The sequence below is a fragment of the Stigmatopora argus genome, chromosome 13 (genome assembly GCF_051989625.1).
Source record: "Stigmatopora argus isolate UIUO_Sarg chromosome 13, RoL_Sarg_1.0, whole genome shotgun sequence".
Taxonomy (NCBI): Eukaryota; Metazoa; Chordata; class Actinopteri; order Syngnathiformes; family Syngnathidae; genus Stigmatopora; species Stigmatopora argus.
The window spans coordinates 9630043-9654872 of record NC_135399.1 but is presented as its reverse complement, the minus strand read 5'-3'; the positions used below and the strand labels follow the sequence as shown (position 1 = coordinate 9654872).

The 24830-nt window shown below is 40.4% G+C and overlaps 1 protein-coding gene across 5 annotated transcripts in view; it reads left to right on the top strand.

The window, feature by feature from the left end:
- Nucleotides 1-24830, top strand: part of dip2a (disco-interacting protein 2 homolog A) — a 53356-nt gene that overhangs the window by 15148 nt on the left and 13378 nt on the right. For 3 of the 5 annotated variants that reach the window (XM_077617431.1, XM_077617430.1, XM_077617434.1), the window contains 19 exons: nt 10847-10918; nt 12088-12207; nt 12301-12420; nt 13396-13626; nt 14053-14190; nt 14709-14750; nt 16782-16901; nt 18914-19111; nt 19251-19342; nt 19724-19834; nt 20436-20559; nt 20655-20764; nt 21631-21733; nt 21866-21930; nt 22033-22126; nt 23775-23894; nt 24033-24147; nt 24265-24404; nt 24490-24626. In XM_077617431.1, the coding sequence (XP_077473557.1) occupies nt 10847-10918; nt 12088-12207; nt 12301-12420; nt 13396-13626; nt 14053-14190; nt 14709-14750; nt 16782-16901; nt 18914-19111; nt 19251-19342; nt 19724-19834; nt 20436-20559; nt 20655-20764; nt 21631-21733; nt 21866-21930; nt 22033-22126; nt 23775-23894; nt 24033-24147; nt 24265-24404; nt 24490-24626 (2252 nt within the window). The remainder of the gene's footprint in view (nt 1-10846; nt 10919-12087; nt 12208-12300; nt 12421-13395; nt 13627-14052; nt 14191-14708; nt 14751-16781; nt 16902-18913; nt 19112-19250; nt 19343-19723; nt 19835-20435; nt 20560-20654; nt 20765-21630; nt 21734-21865; nt 21931-22032; nt 22127-23774; nt 23895-24032; nt 24148-24264; nt 24405-24489; nt 24627-24830) is intronic. The other 2 variants (XM_077617432.1, XM_077617433.1) reach the window with 2 other exon arrangements.

The following is a 24830-nucleotide window of genomic DNA, read 5'->3' as shown; positions in this document are numbered from 1 at the left end:
GCTGTCTTTACCATAGTAATCCACGTGTAATGGTCTTCCTCATCTTCTCTGACCTGAAACACGCCATCTGAAACAATGTGTGTGCAGCTTTTCCAATAGGATTGTGTCTTCTAAGTGACTCCTCTACTGTGCCATTAGACATTCAATTCACTAAAATTAATTTCCATCAAGGCTCAGACCAGCTTCACACAAAGCAACATGCATTCAGTGAAGGACTGTTGATATTAAATGGTTTTTAATATGGGTTGTGGACTGGTACTGTTTAGACCATTACTCAGCTGCAATTTTTCAGACCATGAAGTAATAGATTTGGTGGCTTATGCCCTCCACTGACATCAGTTATCTTTGAAACACAATACTGACCTTTGTCAACTTTTCTCTTACCCGCAAAGAATTTGATGCTGTCCCCTGGAAAAATTAATCTTTTCTACTGTGGCACCTCCCGACCTCTTCCCTTGTTTCCGTCATCCAAAAGAAACCTGTCCGTCTGGTCAAACTTGTCCTTGACGGTGTGGTTAGCAGTTTGCGCCTCATTTGGCTCATTTTAGCTTGAAAGTAACATGCCACTACTATATTGCATGTGCACCCGTATTTAAAACAAAAAAAACTGAATGGTACTATGAGAAAATGAGAAAACCATAACCTGGCACCTATTGATTGTTTCCATGTAGCTGCTAGTAAGGTTGTGTATTGCCTCACCTCCTCCCTCCATCCACACAAATTCCTTCCTACCTTAACAGGAAAGACAAAGGGGAAACAAAAAGGACATTTCCTGTGCTCACACAATGGAGCCAGAAGTGACTTGCACCTGTAAGGAAGAATACAATTGGAGAGGAAATTTTAGTACAGCTCTTTCTTTACTTATATGAAATCATTCAATTTAAAATCTCGATTTGGTTATAAACTAGCATTCTTACATGAACATCTTACTCTTGCTGCCATTTCCTGAAAGCTATGTGTGTGTTTTGGACTTTGATGGCACGCAGATAATTTTACACCGCTCACCTTTTTCCATTCATTAGGTTGTCCATGTGCAAAACGGCAGGGGACCGCCTCCCAATAGGTTGCTTTGGGCCAGTAACTAGGCAGAACAAGAGGAGACAAGGGGTTGCTAAGAAAGGAAAAGAAAGGGGAGGTGGCTTGTGGATTGTCTGTTTTTGTTTTCCATCGTTGGATCAATATCTCACCTCGAGCGAATTTTATGCACTCGTTTCCAGTTCTCACCCTTCATCCTTCTTTCCCATCTTACCGCACTTCAAAGCTTTGTTGTCTCCCCGTTATACAAAAGTCAAGTTCCATCTCAAGGCCAGCTACCCTCGAGGTGGAATAGAGACCAGTATGGAAGTACTCTGTGCCTTATCGGACACAGAGCAGGAAAAAAGTAAAGGCCTTTTTGGAAATAGTTGAGGTCATACATTGTGGAATGCATCCGCTGCCTTGTTTGGGCGGGTTGAAGAAAATAAGATGTGAGAGTCTATAATCTAAGAATGACTATATGCTCATTTTATGTTGTATCGTCTTCCTCAGTCCTATTTTTAGAGGAATCTCATACTTTTGGGAAAAAAATGTTAAATTATCTGCCAGAAATAGCAAACTATGCAAAAGACAGTCAGCAAAGAAAAGCTTTGCAAGGACTTGAAATTGATGATCTCCTTCTGTCAGGATTGTAAGTGGAGTTCACCATACAATTACATTACATGCTTCCATTTTCAGATTGTGCTACCCAGATTCTTTCTGCGCTGGACTGTACTTAACATGATTGTTAGCAACAGGCCTTAAAATATGCTGAATGCTCAGCTTTAAAGCCAAAATAAGAGCCACCTGAATGATGGCCGTCTATTTCAGGGCATTTTTGGGAAAACAGCAGTTTGCGTTCACACTTCAGGACAATGAAGTCTTCAATTAACCGCCCTGTTTATGGACTGTGGAAAAAAAACATGCGAGGACAAGAGAAACATAATAACTGTACAGAGGGAGGTTGAACCGCAAACCTATGAACTGAGGCAGATGTGCTCACCGTTTTAGTATAGTATAGTCTTTGCAAATGTAAGCTTGGCATTGGGACCACCTTTGAACGGAGGTCATACAGTGTCTGGCTCCACTCTCATGTTATTAAGGTAAATGGGGGATTCCATTTCAGCCTCCCAGGCTCAATTTTACTCTCAAAATGTACTCACCATCCGCCTCTCGCCCGCAAATTTTCTATTTGAAACGGTCGAGTAGCAAATAATGGACACCATCGTGAAATTCCCCTGTGTATTCCTACAACGTGCAACAGTGGAGCATTTTTACATGGTAGTATTTGGCCTGTCTTGACTTTTATCAAGTACCTACTAGGATCACTACAACTACATTGACTAAAATTAACATGCGATTTGGAGGTACAGTGGACTCTATATATTGGCAGTGTGATATTCAGAGATCTTTTCCAATGTTTTTTCCAGCCGTTTCACCAAATCTTTTTTTCTGAAGTAGAAAGTATTTATTATTTGTCTTTTTTATTTTTACAATTGGTATTTTTATTTGTTCATACTGTATGTAAATATATTGGTTACTAATACATCTATTTTTAAAGTATTAGCCAGGATTGGATTTGAATGAGTGATGTTGATTGAGCCATCAATAAGAATTATTTAGTCTAAAATGATATTTAATGTTCTCTCTGTGCCTGCGTGGGTATTCTCCAGGTACTTCGGTTTCCTCCCACATCCCCTAAAAATGCATGGTTGGCTGGTTGAACACTAAATTATCCCTGGGTATGAGTGTGACCGTGAGTGGTTTTTCATCTCCTTGTGCCCAGCCATTGTTTGGCAACTCATTCCGGGTGTCCCCCACCTATTGCCCACAGCTGGCTGGGATAGGCTCCAGCACCCCCTCAGCCCATTCTGAGGATAAGGGTTGGGTTAGGGGAAAATCATGGAAAATGAATGCCTAATCTTTTTTTCACTTGCAATAGCTGCCAATGAGGTCAAGTTTAAACATGTCATACACGTGTAACTCAACACTGATCCTGGATTTCCCTCCAAAGTCCAAGTCTGGATGGGGGACAAAAGGCACGTCACCCATTCCTACTCACAATAACACATTCACGGTGGGTTCCTGGCTTGGTCGAATATGAGTGACTATCTGTTTGTGCACCCTCAATTAGATTCACCACGGTGTCCATGTGTAGATGTTGAGCTTTTTGTGCATTTGGTACCAAAAAAAATCCTTACTCTCCCACACACCCTGAGATCCCCTGCTATGGCCAAGGTACTTACATAGTGTGTGTTGTGTATTTATGTGCAGGGTGCTTAATGACTAAGCCTGTGTTAGGCCAGTGGAAAACATGCTCATTGATATGGTAATGAGCACACAAAAAGAAGACAATAAATCTGTCTGTATTCTCTATGTGCCGACCATTGAGAGCCCACCGGGTTGCTCGTATCTCATACACCAGGAACTGTGCGGAGCTTTGCCATGAAGTTGCTATAGCTTCCTCTTTTGAGTAGATTTTTTTCATCAATAGGATGAAATGTCAGAAAGTTGCTTTCAAGTTGAGAGTTGCATTGATCTGCATCAAATTCAAATGGTCAAAATCTTACTGTGAAAAATTGGATAATAAGATCTTATTGGTAACAGATACCTATAGTGGTGTTTTGAGTTTACATGTGACTCTCTCCGTCTGGTCCAAATCTGTCACACAGATGTCTGTCTCACTTTGGAGGACTGTCAATACTGAAGGATAATCATGAGAGCAGTGTAAAAAACCACATTGCCATAAACACTTATATTTTAATAGTCAACTCACAATCATTTATTTGTTTATTTTTTTTGCCAGTAGATGGCTCATACAGTGTCTTAATCAGGTTTTATTTGCTCTTATATTTCTCCGAGGGATACACTAGCTGTGAAAATAACTTTGGGCTGAGAAAAGTTGGACCATAAACACTGGTACTGAATAATTTATTTCCAAAGCAAAAGCAGATGTTTGCTAAAATCTTGCTTTGATTAATTTCAAATAATTTGTCTGTTTTCATCAAAGATCACAGAAATCAGAATATTTGTTAGAAAGCTCAAAGAAGAGGAATTTATATTTATGGAGGACTACAAATTGCTTTGGCGGCCTGTTGGTAGAGTGGTTAGCACCGTCCGCTTCATATATCTGATATCGAGGGTTCAATCCCGCCCGGGTGGTTTCAATCTTCCTGTCTGGAGTTTGTATGTTCTCCCTGGGCCCGTGTGGGTTTTTTTCAGGTACTACTGGTTTCTCCCACATCCCCAAAACATGCATGGTCAGCTGCTTTAAAACACCAATTTGTCTGTAGGTATGAGTGTTAGCATGAAGGGCCATCTGTCTCCTTGTGCCTTGCGATTGGCTGGCCACCGATTTAGGGTGTCCCCCGCCTGCTGCCCAAAGTTGGCCGGGATAGGCTTCAGCACCCCCTCCGCAACACTTGTGAGGATAATCGATATGGAAGCTTTTACTTGATATTCAAATTTTTGGGTAGTAGTATTGTAGTTTACACTAATGTTGACCTAGATCCACTTAATGTAAGACAATCTCTAAACTCTTTATTCCATTCTGATGCATAACATGCACAAGCAAACATACTCATTGAGTTAAAGCTTGCATTGCTGAGTTATTTTTGCACATGACATGATCTGGCATTTCCAAAATCATTTAACATTCATAGGAAGGTGTCATTTGTTGTCAGGTGCATACAGTATTGGGTGTATGGGTCATTTTCACATAATTCAGCAAATAACGGTAAAGACACTTTCAGAAAATGAATAATTTACAAAATGCAATTCAAGCATTCTGATTATCTCTAATTAGCAACACTAGCACTGCCTGGAAATATCTTAGCTGGAACTTTAATGAAAACATAATTAATTAAAATTTAACCTGGATTTTACTAGTCTGAGCTCCTTGTACTGGTGAATGATACGATATTGGTGCCCCATAAGAGCCACAAGGTCTTTCTCAAGGTCATCACAGAGTTTCGCAATGGTGACAGATTTTTCTTTCTTCTGGATGACAACAACATCAATTGGCCCATTATTTGTCATTCTGGTCTCTACTCCCTTCTCCCATTCGTGGTATAACACTTGCTCCTTTGATTGCCTTATGTCATCAGTTCCATCCCTGTAGATCTTTTTGATGTATTTCTTGCAGACAGCACAGTTTCTAAACATACAACGGTAAAGACAAAATTTATTAACGGTAAAGACACAACATTCCACCTCAGCCTTTGACATTGGTAGATGGTATTTCTTGGCACTCAGTAAATGATAGTGTTCTGCATGCATACACCATGCCCAGTTCATTAAAAAGCAAAGTAATTATGTTCACCAAGTTTTTAGGACATCGGTAAAGACATGGAATTGTTACGACATTTCACAGGTATGGTCCTTACCTTGGTTTTAGTTTCATTCTCATGGCTTCTGCTTAGCTGGCGTTGACAATATGGCTGACAACATCCTGGTACTTCTCCCACACCAGCCACCTGGTGTATTTACTGTGAATTTTTTGGTGTATTTCTCATGTGATAACGGTAAAGACACACTAACTGATATGAAAGGTACATCAGTAAAACTGTTTGCAGTTGCAATTCTTTTGCATTTTTCTCAAAGACAACTTGAGTGAAAATACTATTGAAACAAATCTAAACAACACATTCTAAATAGAGACAAACAAATAAATCATAACCCGACTTTTCATTCCTATAAACTGTGACACTAGATTCTGGACATCTAACGGAGTGGACAAATTCAACATAAACTGGCTCTCAATGTATTTGTGTCTCAAATAGATTTCTCTTAAAATTGGTGCCAAATGTAGTATAATATGTGGCAAACAAAGCAGTAGTAATTAATTTTTATAACTTTGTAACACATAAAGGGAAAGTCCAGGGCCATATCTTTACCGTTATTTGCTGAATTATGTGAAAATGACCCGTATGCATTTTTAGAGTTTAATTATGACACACCAGCTCCTCTTGTCCTTTTTTTGTAAATCAGTGCACAGCTGCAGTTGCCTCCCGGGCAGCGCTGCCACTAATGACTCATTCTACACTATCTCTCTCTCTCTCCTCACAAACCTGGGTGGGGGGAATTTTTGACTGTGTGTGTGTGTGTGTGTGTGTACATAATGTGATGAGCAGGTTATGTATTAGCAAAGTGGTAATGGAAGCTTCGTTAAGTCTCCTAATTCATCAGCAGCACTTAATTAACAGGGATCCCAGTGGGTGTTGAAAAATGGTGATTTTGGAAGAGTCCTTAGTACGAGTGTGTGACAGAATAGATAAATAATACTGGACATGGCCTTATGATCATATCGCTTCTGTCAATGTATTATTAGTCCATCCCTTTTGGTTCCTTCCGCTGATGTCATTGTCAATCAACCCGTTTTCCCCGCAGTCTTCCCTCTATATTTGTCATTAGAAATGACATTAGTTATATCAAATGTCTCAGTCGTCACTTTTTTTGGCCCCCCAAAACATCTGATGGATTTAAAGGGATTTTTCTACGTTTTGCATTATTCCATTCCTGTTCCGTGTAAACGCAATTCCTGCAACATAAAGGGGGTCCTCATTTTGGGACAGATCCAGGCTGTGATAGGTATGTCCACTTAGCCCGTGTGGTATTTCATTGCATTTAAAAAAATATTTATGGCCCCAAGGAGGGTTTTTCATGCAACTCCCATCCTCTAATTATGACTTAACGGCTGCATTAGCATAGGCTAGTGATAGACTAGGGCTTGACATTTTATTGAGCAGGAAGCCATCCGCTGCGTTTTCTGTTAGGAGTGCATGCACATTTATTCTGCTTACTATTGCGGTAATTGAGCCCAATTATATCAAGCTCTTCGTAGGAAGTTAATGCCAAAGGGTGAATAGGGCTGTAATTTCTGGCATAAAGCACACAAAAGGGGCGGCATACCAGCTGGGGCTTCTGCAAGACGCTAGCTCCTGCAACATTGAGTTATCATTAAGGGAAACATTGTGGGATTCTTCTCAGATACTGCTGAAAATATATATATATGGATAATGAGATTGAAACCAATGTCATTGGACAATTTTGCTTGCTTTATTTCTAGTGATGGTATCCAAAATTCTGCAAATGTCACAAGGTAAACTTGTAGTATTTGATTTAAGCAGGATGTGTATGTGGGAAGTTGGGGGGCAGGGGTCTGCCTCGAGACCCTAATCCTACAGCCTAGGCAAGCTTTGTTTTGGAGAGGGAGGGAGCAAATGAAAGGGAGAGGAGCTATGGGAAGGGAGAGTGAGAGAGATGGGGTTCAGTTAGTCTCCTGCAATGGAAACAAAGGATGCTGAGGGGTCTGACTTCTGACAGGAGTGCCTCTTTAGACTTCGCATTTGCCATCTATCCTCCTCATCTACGCGTCCGTCTGTGGTGAACATGTGTCCTCTGCTTCCTCCTTAACATGTGAGTCATTTAGCCCGTGCGTTTCTATATGAATCTGCAGCCGTTATTTATTTTCTCAACTTGACATGATTGCATTTTTGGTTTGAATCTCTCCTCTCTCCGGAATTTAGTTACTCTAATTACCGATGGGTTTATTTCATGCAAAGATGAGAGAATGGTCAAACAATGAGAAACTTTTCTCACTATGCACACATGGGAGGTAAGTAGGTCAACTGTAGTGTTCAAATCTGTCAGATGTATGTTTGCTTTAGGGGTCTGTATGAACGTTGAAGCGTAAAATCAATATTTACTCTGTTAGGGGACGTCATGCAATAACAGTTGGACACATCTGTCTCTGCTCGCTGTTCTGCCTGAATATGAAATATTCATTTTAAAATGTAAGAAGAGCTGGTAACCGGCACACTGCCCTGGCAGCAGTTTTAGCAGATTGAGAGTTAACCTGTTACCGAAACTGTAGATGGAGAAAGGCTTCATGGCAGAGAAATGATCATTCACCTGGCCACTCCCAGTTAAAATGAATCGGGCGTCTATTGTGGGTCAATGGCAATAAATGATTTCATAATAATAAAAATAGGGGCGTAAATAACCTGGAAAATGCAAAATTGATTCTTTGGTCATTCATTCATTGCATTCATTTTCTAAATTGCTTCATCCTCACTAGGGTCGCGGGGGGTGCTGGAGCCTATCCCAGCTGATTTACATCCAATCAGCCTACCATGCATGTTTTTGGAATGTGGGAGGAAACTGGAGTACCCGCAGAAAACCCACGGAGGTCCTGGGACAACATGCAAACTCCACACAGGTGAACCGACCTGGATTTGAACCCAGGACCCCAGAGCTGTGAGGTCGACGTGCTAACCACTCAAGCCGCCGGGCCGATTCTTTGGTCAATCATACAAAATGTAGCCATATTAGAAATTGCCGTGATTCAATTTGTTTTAGTTGATTTGACATCTATATTATCATCAGTGGCTCTGAAAAAAAGTTAGTGTTCCGAAAAAAAAGTTTTTAAAAAGATGTTTAATAATACGAGATAAGGGTAGTCGGGGTGGTATCCAGGTCACAGTTTGACGTGGTGATCATTCTCAATGACTGGTTTGAGGTTTAGATTGCGGGGATCCATCTGGCTAATTCACAGTGAAGGCCCACTGCTTTGCCCAAAAAGTCGCTTTTACTCAGCAGCCATCAGTCAATTAAAGTCAATGCAGCGGGGAGAGGAAAGCGACTCTTGCTGTCACTCTTTACAGAGTGCTTGGGGAAATTGGGATTGAATGCCAGGCCAGAGGAATTGTTTACGGTAAAAACTTCAGAAAAGCTGCCAGACCCAACTGCCTGTTTGGTATCCGGGAATATAAAATGCATTGTCTCTTCCGAGTTCAGCATTTGTCCAGCCAAAAATGTGGACATGACTTAACCCTGGTCCTGCCATTTTTCTTCCTTTTTGAAAGACCTTTTGAATGTGCTTAATGAGAGACTGTCTGGAGGTCAGAAGACGACTATTACGCTTAATATCTGTGGACACGCTGCTCTTAAGAGGGGACGGGATGTTGGAGAGGTTCGATTATAGGTATCGGGAGGGTCAAATGAGAATATTCTTTTTGACGGGAATCACAGGGTAAAAAATATGACAGTTTCCATTTGAGCCCGAGCAATCTTCTACAATTCACCTTGGCTTTAAACCACTGAACTGATCGTGCAGGGTTAACTAAGTTAAGTAAATGTTCTCATAGCTCAATTCCATCATAAAGCCTCCAGTCATCACAAGGGAGCCAGAAGGTCGAGCAAAGGTTTTTTTTCTTGTGTTGGGGCATTGTTTCAATTCGCTTGAGTTCCCCTCGAGATTTTCATTTGACGGAGGCGTTTAAGCTCCACCCTTTCCTCTTTTCATTTTTTTCCATTTCCAAACTGCATTCTTAAATAACTTCCCTTCTGTTATTCCCCTGGCATGAATGTATTTTTTTATTTATACAAACAATTGTTCTTCTTGATTCCTTTCGAAACCATGACAGTGAATAGTCCTGTCATTTTAGTAAATAAACCACTCATATAAGAAATGAAATAACGGTTACACAAAATGACAAGATTAACCACTATACTTTTTATGCTGTTTTTAGTCCGCCTGGGAACAAAAGGTCATTCATTTTGTTGTGGTTATCACCCTTTTTTACATGGGACACTAGCTTCCACTTGGGCATAATTTCACAGATCAGGATTTCACTTGAGTACCCGCTTGGGCACGGAAGCTCCAATTTGGGGCCGCCACAGAGAATGCATTCCCACTGTGTACTCGTCTAGGCGTAATTCTGTAGTGCATGTACTCTGACACCCCGGTATGCACATAGACACACGTCAATGTGCACCGACACACACTGATAGAGAGGTGTCACAACAGAAGTCTCAGTGTTGGGTCAGGAGGCACAGCCTATGGAAGGCTAGGCATTGTTGGACATTAAACAGTGAAGCCATTCAGCTGTCAGGGGGTGACTCAGGAGAAGTGTGACAACAACACCTGCCTTTACACTACAGCATTGTTGCGCTTCATGCTAGAGTGGCACAGCAATGAATAGGGACACAACTCAAGACTTGCTGTCATTTATGTATTTGAGTACAGGTTTAAATAAACCTGAGTTTAACTTTCCCTTCCACTTGACCCCTGCTACTATTTTTTCCCCCTTCAACCTTTCACTCTTGGGCATCTTTGCATAGAGTCGGTAAATAATTTAAAACCTAATAAGTTGGCTGCTGTTTAGAATATCCCTTCTGTAAATAATTGTAAATTTTCCAATACAGTCCAGTATAGCATAGTCATATTGCAATACACATTTCAAAATGTGGGGAATGCTTGCCAAACCTTTTTTTTATGTTTACGGGTGAATGGAAAACAAAAAAAAAAGTTTGTTTAACTAATTCTATTTAGTCTACGCAGCAATAAGTTGATAACAGAGTAAAAATTAATAATAAAGAATATGATCATTTTAGTCGCGTCTAGAACACCCAATATAATGCATGACCTTGACCGGCGACATCACATAGTAAAACGGCCTCTATGAGTATTTTGGAAATCGAATGTCGCATTCCGATATGTTGCGGTATGCTCTCTTGCGCTGGTCAGTGCAATAGTCAGGAGTAAACTATGCTAAAAGTGCATCAAAGGTTACCTCAAATATTGGCTTTGTATTGATTTTGGGCACTTGAACCTGAATTCTTAATCCGGCTTGGCTCAACTATGGCTTGTGTCCACTCTTATCAATACCCGTAACCCCAATTTTAATGTAAGAAAATTTTAATGTATAAGTGGCCCTATGCTGAACACCAAAAACACGCGCACACACACACACACAGAACTCATCAGAGCTAATGACTCATCTATCTCTCTGTCCCTCTCTCTACCCGTCTGTTCTTCATCTCTGTACAGGGGACATCACTCAGAAGGGCTACGAGAAGAAAAGAAGCAAACTGTTGGCACCGTATATCCCACAGATACAAGGTAAGAGTATTTATGATTGCTTTTCTAATAATACATTGATCGCCAAAAAAATCCACTACAACCAACACAGAAATACAAAAAGATTCTAATTAAAAAAACTGCATGTCAAATATACAGATTATTGTCGATGTGTGGCATGTTTTATGGATTTAGGTTCTACTCAGCTTTTTTCTGCTTTACTCAACTGTGTCTGTTGGTCGGCTTTCCATGTCAAAATAATAAACAAAACAAGATAAGATAACGATGGAGAACAAGAATGAGGATTTCTATTCTACTTCTTGATGTGGTATCGTTTTTAAAATTGAGATTCCCCTATATGTTATACTCCATAGTCTCCACTTTGCTGCAGCGGTCCTGTCTCTTGATGAAAAAATCTAAATATCTAAAAAGTAAGACCTTTCCTGAACTAGAAAGATCATCGCAGTCAAGATGCATCACTTTAACAGTTCTTTGTTGATATATCTTTCCTAATACCTTCTAGCTGGTTTTGATTTGCCACAGTGAGGAAACTTAATGATAGAAATTGCTAAAAAAATATGTGAATTATTTTCAGCAAGTAAAGTTAAATGGGAAAAAAGTAAACTGCGAATGATGCAGGCTTTGCTAGTGTGCTAATGTTAATTTCAAGCTGAGTGCAGTGCTGTGGAAAAAAAGGCAAACACTCAGATGTACTTATTAGTTTAATGTACTGAGAAGATGCTTAAACATCAATTTGTTGGATGTTTACCAATAAATGTGTCTCCTGTGGCAGGGCGTGCAACCGATTGATTTAAATTAAGCATCTTCTGCCCAGCAACACAGTCTGAGGTTCTGGCGTGGAAAAAAACGTTTTTCATCTCAGAGCTGAAGAACAGTCATTGTTTTACTTTGTGGTAGGGGCCAGGATCCAAGTGTTTGTCCTCGCTCACTAGTTTGTCTCGCAGTGTCCTGGAATGTCCTCAAACGAAAGTGTCGCTTGTGCCGTTTAGTAGATTGACTGAATTTGTGTAAGTCTATTGCTCAGCATTGCAGCAGGTGAGTTATACTGCTGTCTAAGAGTTGCTGACAGGGTGGAGCTCAATGATCCCCGTTAAGCTGTTGCCTCGGAAAGACCAGAGAAGCTGATGACTGGCAGGGACTAATAAAAAGTGAATTTGCTGTTAAGATTCCCTCATCTTTTTTTTCTCCAGGCGTAGATCCTTCTCTACAGATCGACAACCGGATTCCAGCCTCCTCCCAGGCTATTCTCTCCGACTCCAAACACACCAAATCTCGGGCAGCCAACACCAGGGATGAACGCTTCCGCTCTGGTAACCGCATTTGGCCTCGTGTGAGAGTTTCAAATTCTTGCTGGAGTTATTTTAAAGGTGAGCCTAAGCCCCGTGTTCTGTTGTGCGGCCTAGATCTGCACACAGAAGCCGTCCAAGCAGCTTTGGCCAAATACAAAGAAAGGAAGATGCCCATGCCGTCCAAGAGACGATCCGTGCTAGTACAGTCCTCTGTGGAGACATGCACCCCGCCAGGTGAGGCTTTAGCATCTACAGACTGTAACATAAATTATCTTTGCACACGCATTGCCCTTCTAATTCCTTCCCTGAAACTGTAGAGTGTAGGATGCTAGCAGTCCCGTAATTCACGACTGTGTTGCTAAATAAGAATAGAAAAAAGAAAACTTGAGTTGGATGAAAGTAGCTATTGTTTGGGATTACAAAAGACTCAGTTATCATGAGTGCATGCCCAGTTAGACCTTCCCACATGTTGCATACTGGTTAACATAGTTTGCATTGTTTCGAAATGTCAACATTTTACCTCATTCTGTTACAGTTTGTGATATGTTGTTGTTGGGGATTTTTCAATTCACAATGTTCATTTGCAAAAAAAAAATCCCTTGCCCGGCTCATGACGCTCTGAGAGAATATAGAGAAGGTCAAATTTAAATGCGTGGTAGGTTTTAGTCGGCTCTTTTGGTAGCAATTTAAGCAGAAAGCCAAATATACCTCACTGTTGGTGAATGGTGTACAACTGTACATAATGACTGTGAGTACATCATATTTGCTGTGATTGCACTTGATCACTTTGCGGTAATTAGCAGGTCCGACGAGTCATCAATGTATAACTCATTAAGCAGTGGTTTGCAATTACAGCCTGCTGTTTTTGTTGGTTAAATCCAAGCGACTCGCTAACTTCTCATCTGTTTTATCAGCGATGAATACCACCTCTTGACTTTACGCCCGTTTGCCTGACCCTCGCTATGTTCTTCTGCTTCACTTTGCCATGGTTGCTGAGAGACTGATATAAAGGAGAGATTAGCAGAGCAATAACAAACAGATCATTCACTGTGAAGCAGACCTTTTGAGACCTCTGGTTGCACACACGTCAATATGGGCTTGTTAGAATTAGCCTAAAGCTCTGATATGCAACTTTTTCAAGGCCAAGAGATTACCGCTACTGCTGTGAATTTGTGTTTACCATTCCTACATCTTGTATTACTAACACAGACACATCCTCGGCGTCGGAAGACGAGGGCTCCTTGCGGCGAAAGGGACGTCTGACCAACTCGGCGCCTAACCAGAGTCACGGCCACCCGGCTGTCGAACACTGGTTTAACCGGGTTATCCAGGGTTCATCCACGTCCTCGTCTGCTTCGTCCACCTCGTCCCACCCGGGAGGAAGAGCCACCAACACTAAAGCTATTGCATTGGCTGACCTCATGGCACATACACACCTTGGTACGTGACTCCTTTCTAACTTTTTGACTCACCGGCTGCCATTGATGGCGATGTACGTCCAATCCATCTGAGCAGGGTAGAAACCACGGCGACTACTGTCTTGCTTTTGCTAAATTCAGCAGACGTTTGGAGCATTCCATTATCTCCAGCCTTTCGATTTCTTTGAAATCCCAAACGATAAGCAGCGTTGCACACGTCTGCTTTTGTTACCATCGATACACACATTTCCATAATTTCTCAAAATTATATAGTTTTACCTAAACTCTTTCCTCTAAGGAATGAATGTCTTTGCATTCAAAAACATAACCATTGATAAATCGTCTTCTGGTGAAATTCCCGGTATGCAAAAAGCTAAAGATATGTCAGGTTTAGAATGAAGGGAGAGACGGCTAGTTGATACATCATTTGTCACCCCTTTTATCACAGATAACCACATAGCTCCACCAGACGTGACGGGCCTCTCGGAGCGCTCGTCCCTCCACGCAGAGCAGTCCCACGTCGCTTCGGTTCGAGGCGTGTCCCGTAGCTACAACCACCACACCAGCATCATGGAGACGGCAGATGGTTAGTGTCCTGCACGCATGCACGCACGCAGCTATGCGCTTCCCTCCGGTCTGCCTCCCCTGCTGTTTGTCCCTCTGTTTTTCCCTCTTTAGTCAGTCTTCCCATCAGGCTGGCGCAAGCTGCCGGCGAACCCTCTATGTGTTGCTATGGTAACACCTCTCCTCCTTTGCCCCTGGAAAAAAAAACACTCCAATAGACACTCTTAATCGTTGTCCGATGATAAAACACGTTCCATTATTACTATTATTATTCTAAAATACGAATCACTGGTTTGTTATTTTTTTTTTACTGATGACTTTTGGACTCCTGAGAAATATTTCACTACATGGTGAAATTGCAATGTTATGTAATAGTTATTAAACAGCCTTCAGGTGACATTTGTCTTAAGGCACTGTTTTAATTTGTGTTTGTCGGATCAATTGAGGGAGAACAAAGATTCAGCTTGCGTCTCTTTTTGATTCGGAGCACCATTGGTGGCGGATCATGTTTATTGACATCCTCATTTGTTTCTCCTCCAGGCTGTGAATGGAGAGGTGAGGGATCCCTCACTTTGATAAATGGTATTTTTTTTTATTGCTACCATTGTTTCAACTGTATGGCAGGCCGTCCGTCTTTTGTGCATGTGACGACTGTAAGGTGTTGCACCCCCTCCACCAACCATCTTCCTCCCAAAAAGAAATGTATTCACTCATTTGATACATCTTTTTAAAATGATTTTCCATATTGTTGATGGTCTTGCTGACAAGACCAATGCGTTTGCATCTGTGGCGTTATGACTATTGTTTCTTGGTCAACGTGCTTGACACTGCTGTGGGTTGGTGAAAAGGTTGATTACTTGTCTATCTTTGCATGTGTATTTTCTTTTGGGATTTTTTTTGGTGTCATCTCAACTTCAACGCATCCAATGCGGTACAATTTATTAGATAATGCTGGGCAATTATATGATAGTGATTGTGTAGTTTAAAAATCTGAGGTCAATTTCAATGCTCTACTTCTAGGTTTCAATTATTATAATATAGCATGTAAAATATACATGCTATATTATAATAATTATTATTAAGCATTAATCTTGTATTTTTTTATGAATGAATAATTTATAATTTCATAAAAACAAAAGGAAAATGAATAAGAACAGAAATACACGTTTATGGACCCTAATAACAATTCATCATCAGCTCTCATGTATACAAGCATTCAATTAGGCACTACAAAGACCCAATTAATTGTAAACAAACAAAGTCAAATTTCCATTTAATGGAATGCAAAATTACTGCATGAGAGTGATGCAATGCAATGCATGGGATTTTTCGAGTGTAGGAAAAAACGGACTGATTCTGAGGACCCTAATATGTAAATGATCACAACCAAGCTCTCATCTGCCACTATCATCCATTAATATATCATAGCTTTTGAGTGGCTGGGACTCAGGGCGATCAGATGTTGTCGAATGTGTCTAATTGGCCCATCAGGTGCTGCTCTGCACCTCACGTGCGCGAGTCCAATATGTGGTTGCCTTTCTACGAGCAGACTATGTCTTATTATAGAACAAAAACGCATCACGCAGGCTGCGTGCAGCTGTGGTCTCCGTCTCTTGTGGCTACAATGTCTGACACTTGCCCCTCCCTAACCTAGAATAAATTCATATGGACAAAACCATGTTACAAATAGCTAACAATTTCCTTTTTCTATTGGGAAGTTCAATCCGATTAAGTTTTTTGGTCGCCAGCCCTGTTGTTTGAATGGATTAAAGGTTTATTACTGTAAATGGCAGCCAGTCAATTAAAAGAAAAAAATCTATGTATATATATATGTATATATGTATGTATATATAAATATATATATATATATATATATATATATATATATACATATATATATATAGTATATATATATCTGTATATATATGTATATATGTGTATATGTATATATATGTATATATCTGTATATATGTGTATATATATGTATATATGTATATATATGTATATATATGTATGTATATATGTATATATGTATATGTCAGGACACTGAATCATGCTTGACACGTTACCTCTCAACTTTGCTGCAAACCAAAATGATCACTTTTTCTCAAAGGATTGTAAGAATTTTGCATGCCATATTCATAGAAAGTTATCTTACCGTTTTAATCGTTAATCAAAAGTTAGTTCTAGTGAATCGTACCAAATATATTCTGCAGTGTGGTCAACTTTAGACTTTGTAAGCTCTGCACACACACCTGATGAGAGACCTAATGTCTCGGATGCCGGGTAGGAGACGACGGATGGTTGCTAGGCAGCAGCAGGCAGACCCTCACAGCCTGATTAGTCACCCTGGAAGGCTTACTGGAGAGTTCTCTGACTTAAAAACACTAACTTTGGAGCACCGGTGTGCCTCAATGCCTTGAAACAGTCTTCTGATCTTCTGTGTATTTTCTCCTCCCCCATCCATTCTCCTCATGACTGCACATCTTACAAATCCTACATCCTTTTTTGTTTGCCGGTCGCACTTTTTGTCTCCATTTCGTTGTTTTGCCTTTTTTTTTTCTTCAACCATATTTCTTATCACGCCATCCTCTTTGCAATGTCATTGTTTAGGTGTTCCAGTCAACAGCCGCGTGTCCTCGAAAATCCAGCAATTGCTCAACACACTGAAAAGACCGAAGCGGCCGCCTTTGAGAGAATTCTTTGTGGACGACTTTGAGGAGCTCATGGATGGTGAGTTTATACTCTCAGTTGTCACTGTAATTACTATCTGCATTTTCACACCAGGAAGTTCACATTGTTTGGTCCGGACCTAAATACAATGGACCCTATTTGGTTTGATTCTCTGTACCAGAGTTGGCTGGTTTGTATTTACAAACCAAGCTCAACAGGTGCGCACCACAATCCTCAGAGCTTCCTCCATACTCCAGGTTCCGTTCCTATTCGCTTTGGTAATGCAAATCCACATTTGCATCAACATACCCTACAACGCAGGGTGGTGCACAGTGAACAGTAGTTTCAACCTTGGCTTATTTTTATCACAATAATAAATTATGTAACATCGTGAATTCCTTCTATCGTCACTATCATCAGTTTTAATAATATATTAGAACTAGAGGAACACTCTTGAGAAATCAGACCTTGACATAAGCAAATTCCAAGCTTTTTGGGAAATGGGAGTACCTGGAAAAAACCCTCCCAGAAAACATGCAAACTCCACACGGGAAGGTCGGAACCCACGGGAATTGAACCCTCGATCTCGGAACTGTGAGGCAGACATGCCACTTTTTCCACCAGGGTGCCTCATTACTCCAATATTTAATGCAATTTACCATTACATATTACAATAATATGTGAGTTTGATCTAAAAATAAACAAAAACAAACCAAAAACAAAAAAAACCTTTATTTACTTGTTTATACTCATTCTGGACTCAAACATATTTATGGATGCTGTGACCTTTGACCCTATTACCCCAAAATGTAAATATTGGTAGTGTTTCAAATTACAGACATATCCTGAAATGTTGATAATAATCCCTTTATTTGAAGGCTTTATCTTGAAGACAAACATAGAGACATACTCTGCCTTTCTTAGGTTTCACCTATTGGCGGAGGTAAAAATACACTGTAGTACTCAGCTCCAGAGTGTTGATACTTGACTCAATGATGCGGTACGGCTTCTAGATGTGCCTATACAGGAAAACTCAGCGGTGTGATAAATTACCACACGACGCAAGCAAATGGCGCATGAATAAATGAAGCAGTTAATGAAAGTAAACACCACTACTACTGCGCTGGGACAGAATCAGCCACTATCAAAGACAAACCCATCATTTTTAATCTTTTTTTTTCACCCGATAATTAAAAATAAATGGTGGCATGTTGTTATTATGATATTAAATGGCCGATCTGGTAAGAGATTTATACCATCTCGCGCAGCACTTGTTAACCAACTGTTTGCCATTGTTGTAGTCACTGTACCAAGCCCGTCGCCACACCCTGCAAATAAACGGTCCAAGTAAGTGTTTAGATAAGTGATTATTTTTCTTTGTTGTCCGCCCACCTCCTACTGTGGATCAGAGACCACCAGGTGTGCTTAAGGAGTGGTAAGGCAGAGCCAGGCCACAGAAACGCAGACTCATATTGTGGACCGGTCTTGTTTTTTCGTGGAATTCCTCCATTCCTCACCGGCCCGTCGTGGCTTTTGGGTGGTACTCTGCCAGGCTGAATAAACACGGTCCAAATGAAAACGCAGCAGGATTAGTAACACACCAGCAGGTCATTGGGAAGCACTCCAAACTTTAGCAGAACAGACCGAACGTCTGCAGATTGAGTGGTCTGTGCGAGAAGAGCTTTCCTGGTTGAGGTGTTTTATCTGGAAAGCACAAATGGATTGGAATTTGAAAGCAGCAGTCGGGCAACCCCAAAAACTGGTTAAGGACTGAATATACGGTTTTAATCCACTAGGCTTTTGTCAATTCTTGCTATCTTGCCATTAAACTATCCCCGCTTGTATTACTTTTAAGCCTCCCTCTAAGAGATGTATAAATCACTGATTTACCAGTACCTTGTAAAACTCTGGCAGAATGGCTTGCATCGAGCGACGGGATATGCTGTCAAAGCAATTAGGGTACTGGGTACACTGCACCATTGTTGCCTGCAAGTGGTTGTACATTTATTTATTAGTCTTCCTGCTTCTTCAGCATAAATGTTCGATTTTTAGTCTTTTTTGTGTGTTTTCAGTCCAACAACCCAATCCAAACCAGCCAAAGCCAGAAGGTCAACTGATGTGTCCCCTTGAGGGAAATCCCCTCGGAGTGGTCACCAACTGGCCGCCCTCATTGACAGCAGCCTTGCAACGATGGGGAACCACGCAGCCTAAGAGCCCTTGCTTGACGGCGCTCGATAACGCCGGCAAGCCTGTCTACACTCTCACCTATGGTAGGTATCATTGAAAAAATGTTTTTTATGAACTCTTATTATGAATTTAAAATGTTTTTTGTGTTGAATATAATACATTTTTACTTACCTCACTCAAAATTCTCCAATATTTGTGTTGGACTTTGGTTTGTCGCTGCAGGTAAACTGTGGACACGCAGTCAGAAACTGGCCTACACCCTTCTCAACAAACTTAGCACAAGGAATGAACCTTTGCTTATGCCTGGGGATAGGGTAAGTCTTGTGACCTTGTATGTTTTGTGGCAGACATTTTTACCAATTGCCAATTAAAATAAAGCGTTTTTCTCTACATTTTAAACCGATAGACTCCCTGTATAATTTGTCAACTAGGGCTGGCGCACTCCATTGAAAAAAGTTCTTTTTTTTTTACATTATCTACATAGTGCTACTACAAAAACTTCATTTGGATTGAATTTTAGCGAGAAACACGGACACGTCATTTTACTTTTGAGGGCTACACAAGCCAGATCTGGCTCTGGAGGCACGGGTTTGACACCTGTTTCCTAAAATGTTCCTGTCTTTTATGGTTTAAAACTTAGTATCAAGTCTCTGTGAAAAGAGATTGAACTTTTTGGTTTGCATATCTCTCCACAGGTTGCACTAGTGTTCCCCAACAACGACCCTGTGATGTTCATGGTGGCGTTCTATGGCTGTCTATTGGCAGAGCTGGTGCCTGTCCCCATTGAAGTGCCACTAACCAGAAAGGTGATGGTCAAAAAATACTACTTGACACTTGAAGAGAAAGTGAGATAGCTCCATTGTACATTTAATCCAATGGCTCTCATTGTGTGTGTTTTTTTAATTTATTTTACAGCAAATAATCCTAGCTTCCTCTTGTTTACTGACTGATTCTTACTCCTCTTTTCTGCTACTTCTTTTTCTTGCTTATTTGGAGCTAAAAACATTGTGTTTTTGGGGCCACGTCGTTATTTGTCACAGTCGCCTCATCTGTTCGGTGTTCTATTTCAAGCGCATTATTATGCATTGAGAGTCTGCAAGCGCAACCATCGCGAGCAAATTTACCATCATGATTTGTACTCGCTGAATATTAATGCGTGTACTTGATTGCCATTTATAAGCACGCCGTTTGTTCAAACTGTACACTAACAAATGAGATTGAAGTGAAGTCAAAGGATTGTTATTCTAGTTCAATTACGACATGAGACACCCCTAATTCCCGAGATGTATTAGTTATCTTTCATTTTGTGTGTTTAAGCACCTCTCAGACTTATTTTTTTTTTTGTTCATCTTATTTCCGAAGAGTTAAATATCTGAGTTTGAGCCTTTTTATGTATTTGACTTACAGGATGCTGGAAGTCAACAAATTGGCTTTCTGCTTGGCAGCTGTGGGGTGACGGTGGCTCTTACCACTGACGCTTGTCAGAAAGGTTTGCCCAAAGCACAAACGGGCGAGGTAGCCACATTCAAAGGTACAGCTTGCTCGCTTTTTTCTTCATCCTGCAATCAATTTGACTGTTACCATTTAGCATTATAACCGATTTCTCATCCTGGTTTCTTTCTTTAGGCTGGCCCAGGTTGCTGTGGTTTGTGACGGATGGAAAACATGTCGTGAAGCCTCCCAAAGACTGGAATCCTCCAATACGCGAAGCAAGCAACGACATTGCCTACATAGAAGTGAGGGCATTGGTTAAAATAGTTTTAACGAACTGCATATCATCAGAATTCACGAGGGTTGCAACGACACATTTATTGTATTAAATCTAGTCGTGGGGGATTTTTTAATACTGGAAAGTCCCTACTGTTATCCCAAGAATATCTTATCATGATGAAATTGATGATTAACAATTCTATTTAAAATATGGGTGTAAGATGAATTGGTCTGAATTGATACATCGATCCGTTAATGCAACGATCCAATCAAATCAATCAAAAGGCAAAACATGCGATCAACATGGTGATCTTTTCGGAATCCATCATTTAAATAGTAGGAAATCAAAAATGTAACAAATGCAGTAAGAATTAGTCATAAAAATAACAAATACTAGGCTCATAGTCACTTATCCGATAAAGGTTCAAGAAGAATTGTTTTCATTTGAATATCTGAAATATTTCAGAAAATAAATAGTCAAAAACAGTTTATTTTGCTTCGTTTTTTTTCTTAGGTGAATTGGAACTTATTGCGCTGTGGTAATTGTGTACATAATATTGTACTGAATTGTTCAGAGGTCCTTGACTTGAATCATGGCACACTTTGTAATATCGGTAAATATTGTAGTGAAAATAATCTACTATATCGTATCATGTCGTTTTAAAGTTGGAGATTTAGATCCCTAAAATGCACACAGTATTAACAGGCAAAACTTGCTGCTCGCATGCTTTGGGGTTCATTTTGGGGCCAAACTATATAAACGTCTGCTCAAAAATCTGACTCAGAAGATCTTTATTACTTGCGAAGCATAATCGTTGCAAAAGGAAGGAATGGATGGGATTAGACTGGCTGCAAACTGGTGTGCTATTTTGACGTGTTTTTTCTTGCAAAGTATAAAACCAGCAAGGAGGGAAGCACCATGGGGATCACAGTCAGCCATTCAGCTATGCTTGCTCACTGCCACGCTCTAACACAAGCCTGCGGCTACACTGAGGGTGAGTTTTGACGTCACCCTAAATGTAGTTTTTCGTGTTCTTTCCCCCCCAATTGCATTAGATTAAACTTCCCCTACATAAAGTCTAATTAATGTATGCAAAAATAATGGAATGTCATTCTCTGACTTGTAGCGGAAACCATAACCAATGTGCTGGACTTTAAAAGAGAAGCTGGTCTGTGGCATGGAGTTCTCACTGTGAGTGCTTTAAAATCTTTTATGATTAGACATTGTGCAGGTTGTTTAAATAGATGATACACTTGAAAATGACCCCCCCCCCCCCTTTTTTTTTCATTGCAGAGTGTTATGAATCGGATGCATGTGATCAGTATTCCTTACTCTTTGATGAAAGTTAACCCCCTCTCCTGGATACAGAAGGTTTACGCATACAAAGGTGACTTGTTAACCTGTTGGAGGCATTTTTGGTTTAAATTATTACAACTATGTGCTGCCATTGATGTGATAGATGTCTAATCTACATTGAAATGAAGGGTAATAATCCATGAAAAGTGGAAGAACTTGATTGAACTTAAATTGCTGTTATTGGCAGTAATTGTATTCAGAGCAAAGCAAATTTAGAAATATTATTAAGATTCAAACATTCATTCTATTTGTCGAAGTACACAAAACACATTTCAATTCAAAACCGTTGTTGAAACTTCGAGAGCAAGCTATCATTTTTAATCATGTTGAGTCCATACAAATAAAATATTAGACCAAACATTAAGAACAGTTACATTTTAAAGGATAATTCATAAAAATATTTTACATTTGGACATGGTATCATAGTGCTCATAAGTCATCATATATACCATATTTATGCAAGTATTGGCTTTATCCTTACTGTTGATTTGTGTACCGCTTAAAACAAATACTACTAGACTAACCATAATCTTTTCTGTCATTTGATAAATGTTGAACCTCTTTACTAACTGAAACAGCAGTTGCAAAAAGAGAAATAAATATTCAAATTTTAAACCTTACGCACACGAGGCACAACGATGCTCAAGTATAGAAATCATAGGCCAATGGCGCGCTGTACTTCAGGGTTGCCAGATTACAAAGACTCCAAACCAATCGCTCTGTAAAAGTAACCCCCTCAAATCTTTTCCGAGGTTCACGACATTTAAAATGTGGCTTTCGCCGAAATAAATGCAGCCTTTTCAATCTGACCCTCCTACTTGAAATGGGAAAAGTGGTTGCTATAATAATAATAGTTAACTGCTCTTGTGCTTGGGACTTGGCTTTTGTCCCCTCGTGGACACCGTCCATACAACCCCCCCCCCCCCATCAAAATATCAAAATAGGGATGGCTTTAAAGGTCCCTGGTGAGAAAAAGGGCTGGTCTAGAGGTGCAAGACAATGCGGCGATACGGTCATTTATTTCCAAAATAGAGAAAAGATGAACAGATAAAACGCTAAACAATTTTTTTTTTTTTTACATCTGTTTATGAAATTCAAGAAAAAAATAAAACGTGAAAAAACTCACTTAGTTGTGCCTGCCATTGCTCGCTCAGGGCGCCACCATCTTACTTAGGGATGACCAACTAGACCGTTACGGTCGCACTTCCTGGTTGTACTGCTCATGTGACTTCCCTTTTGAATTTGTCTACGTGCAGGCAACAACCTTTCGGAATGTGGAATCCAGCAGACCAGCCTTTCGATTTCTACAAAATCTCAGAAATACCACGTGCAATGATTTTTCTTAAGATTTTCCCTTCAAAGTAACACATTTGTACTCCCTATTAAAACCATGAATATGGAGGGGAACTTTGTGAATCTGGGGGCGTCTTATACGAGGGAAATTGTAAAATTCAATGGTTTTAAGGCAATTTTAAGGGTGCGGCTTATACGCGGAGGTGGCTAATATGCGAGAAAATACAGTATGTAGTTGGATAAAATGGGGGCTAAGCACCCTATATTGCAAACAGGTTCCCTGGAAACTATTAAAAATGACCTTATCTTATAAAGGCTTTAAAACAAAAATGTCAGGTAGGATTATACAATGTGTCTGACGTAGTGTTTTTGTGTCTGCTGGACAGCACGGGTGGCCGTAGTGAAGTCAAGGGACATGCACTGGTCGCTACTGGCACAAAGGGACCAGAGAGACATCAGCTTGAGCTCACTGCGCATGCTGATTGTCGCCGACGGTGCTAACCCATGTGAGTCTGTGTATCAAAAAAAAATCAACTGCACACAAGGTTTGTCATGATGTCCATAAATACATGCTGACCTAATGCATTTGTTTGTGTCAATACTCGGTGGGTTGTCGTGTTGCCAACGATGCCGTGCGCCGGCAGGGTCAATATCATCCTGTGATGCCTTTCTCAACGTGTTCCAAGCACGTGGGCTGAGACCTGAAGTGATCTGTCCATGTGCCAGTTCTTCAGAAGCCATGACTGTCGCCATCCGGAGGTGAGGTCACGTTAGTGCATGTAAAAAAAGATCATAAAATAATCTGCCTTCTAGAGGCCAACTGGAAAAAAATATTGTTTCCCTTGATATAAATGATTACATATACTGCATCTTTAGACCTCCAGAGATGGGTGTCCCTTCACCGGGCAAGGCTGTGCTTTCCATGTGTGGGCTGAGCCACAGTGTGATCCGGGTGGATACCGAGGAGAAGCTCTCTGTCCTGACTGTGCAGGATGTCGGCCAGGTCATGCCCGGAGGTGCGTAACACACTCGTGTGTTGACACCACCAAAAATGGGTATAGTAACAGGAAAATGTGTTGGTGTTTGATCCATATTTTGTAGCCTTGGTGTGCGTGGTGCGGGCGGAAGGGACGCCATACCTGTGTCAGACAGACGAGGTTGGAGAAATCTGCGTGAGCTCGAAGTGTACAGGTTTAGCCTATTATGGCCTCCAGGGCATGACCAAGAACATATTTGAGGTTAGTATTTATTATTGTTATTGTTATTAGTATTTATCTATATGACATAAATGTGTTTCTATATCACCGCAACCACAGTATTACCTCATATTAAATACTACACCACAATATTATACCATCAACAGCAATAAAAAAAGGATGTCATTCAAGCAGTGGTGGGCAATAAGACAATAGATATTTTGAATTTTTTTTTTTTTGAAAACT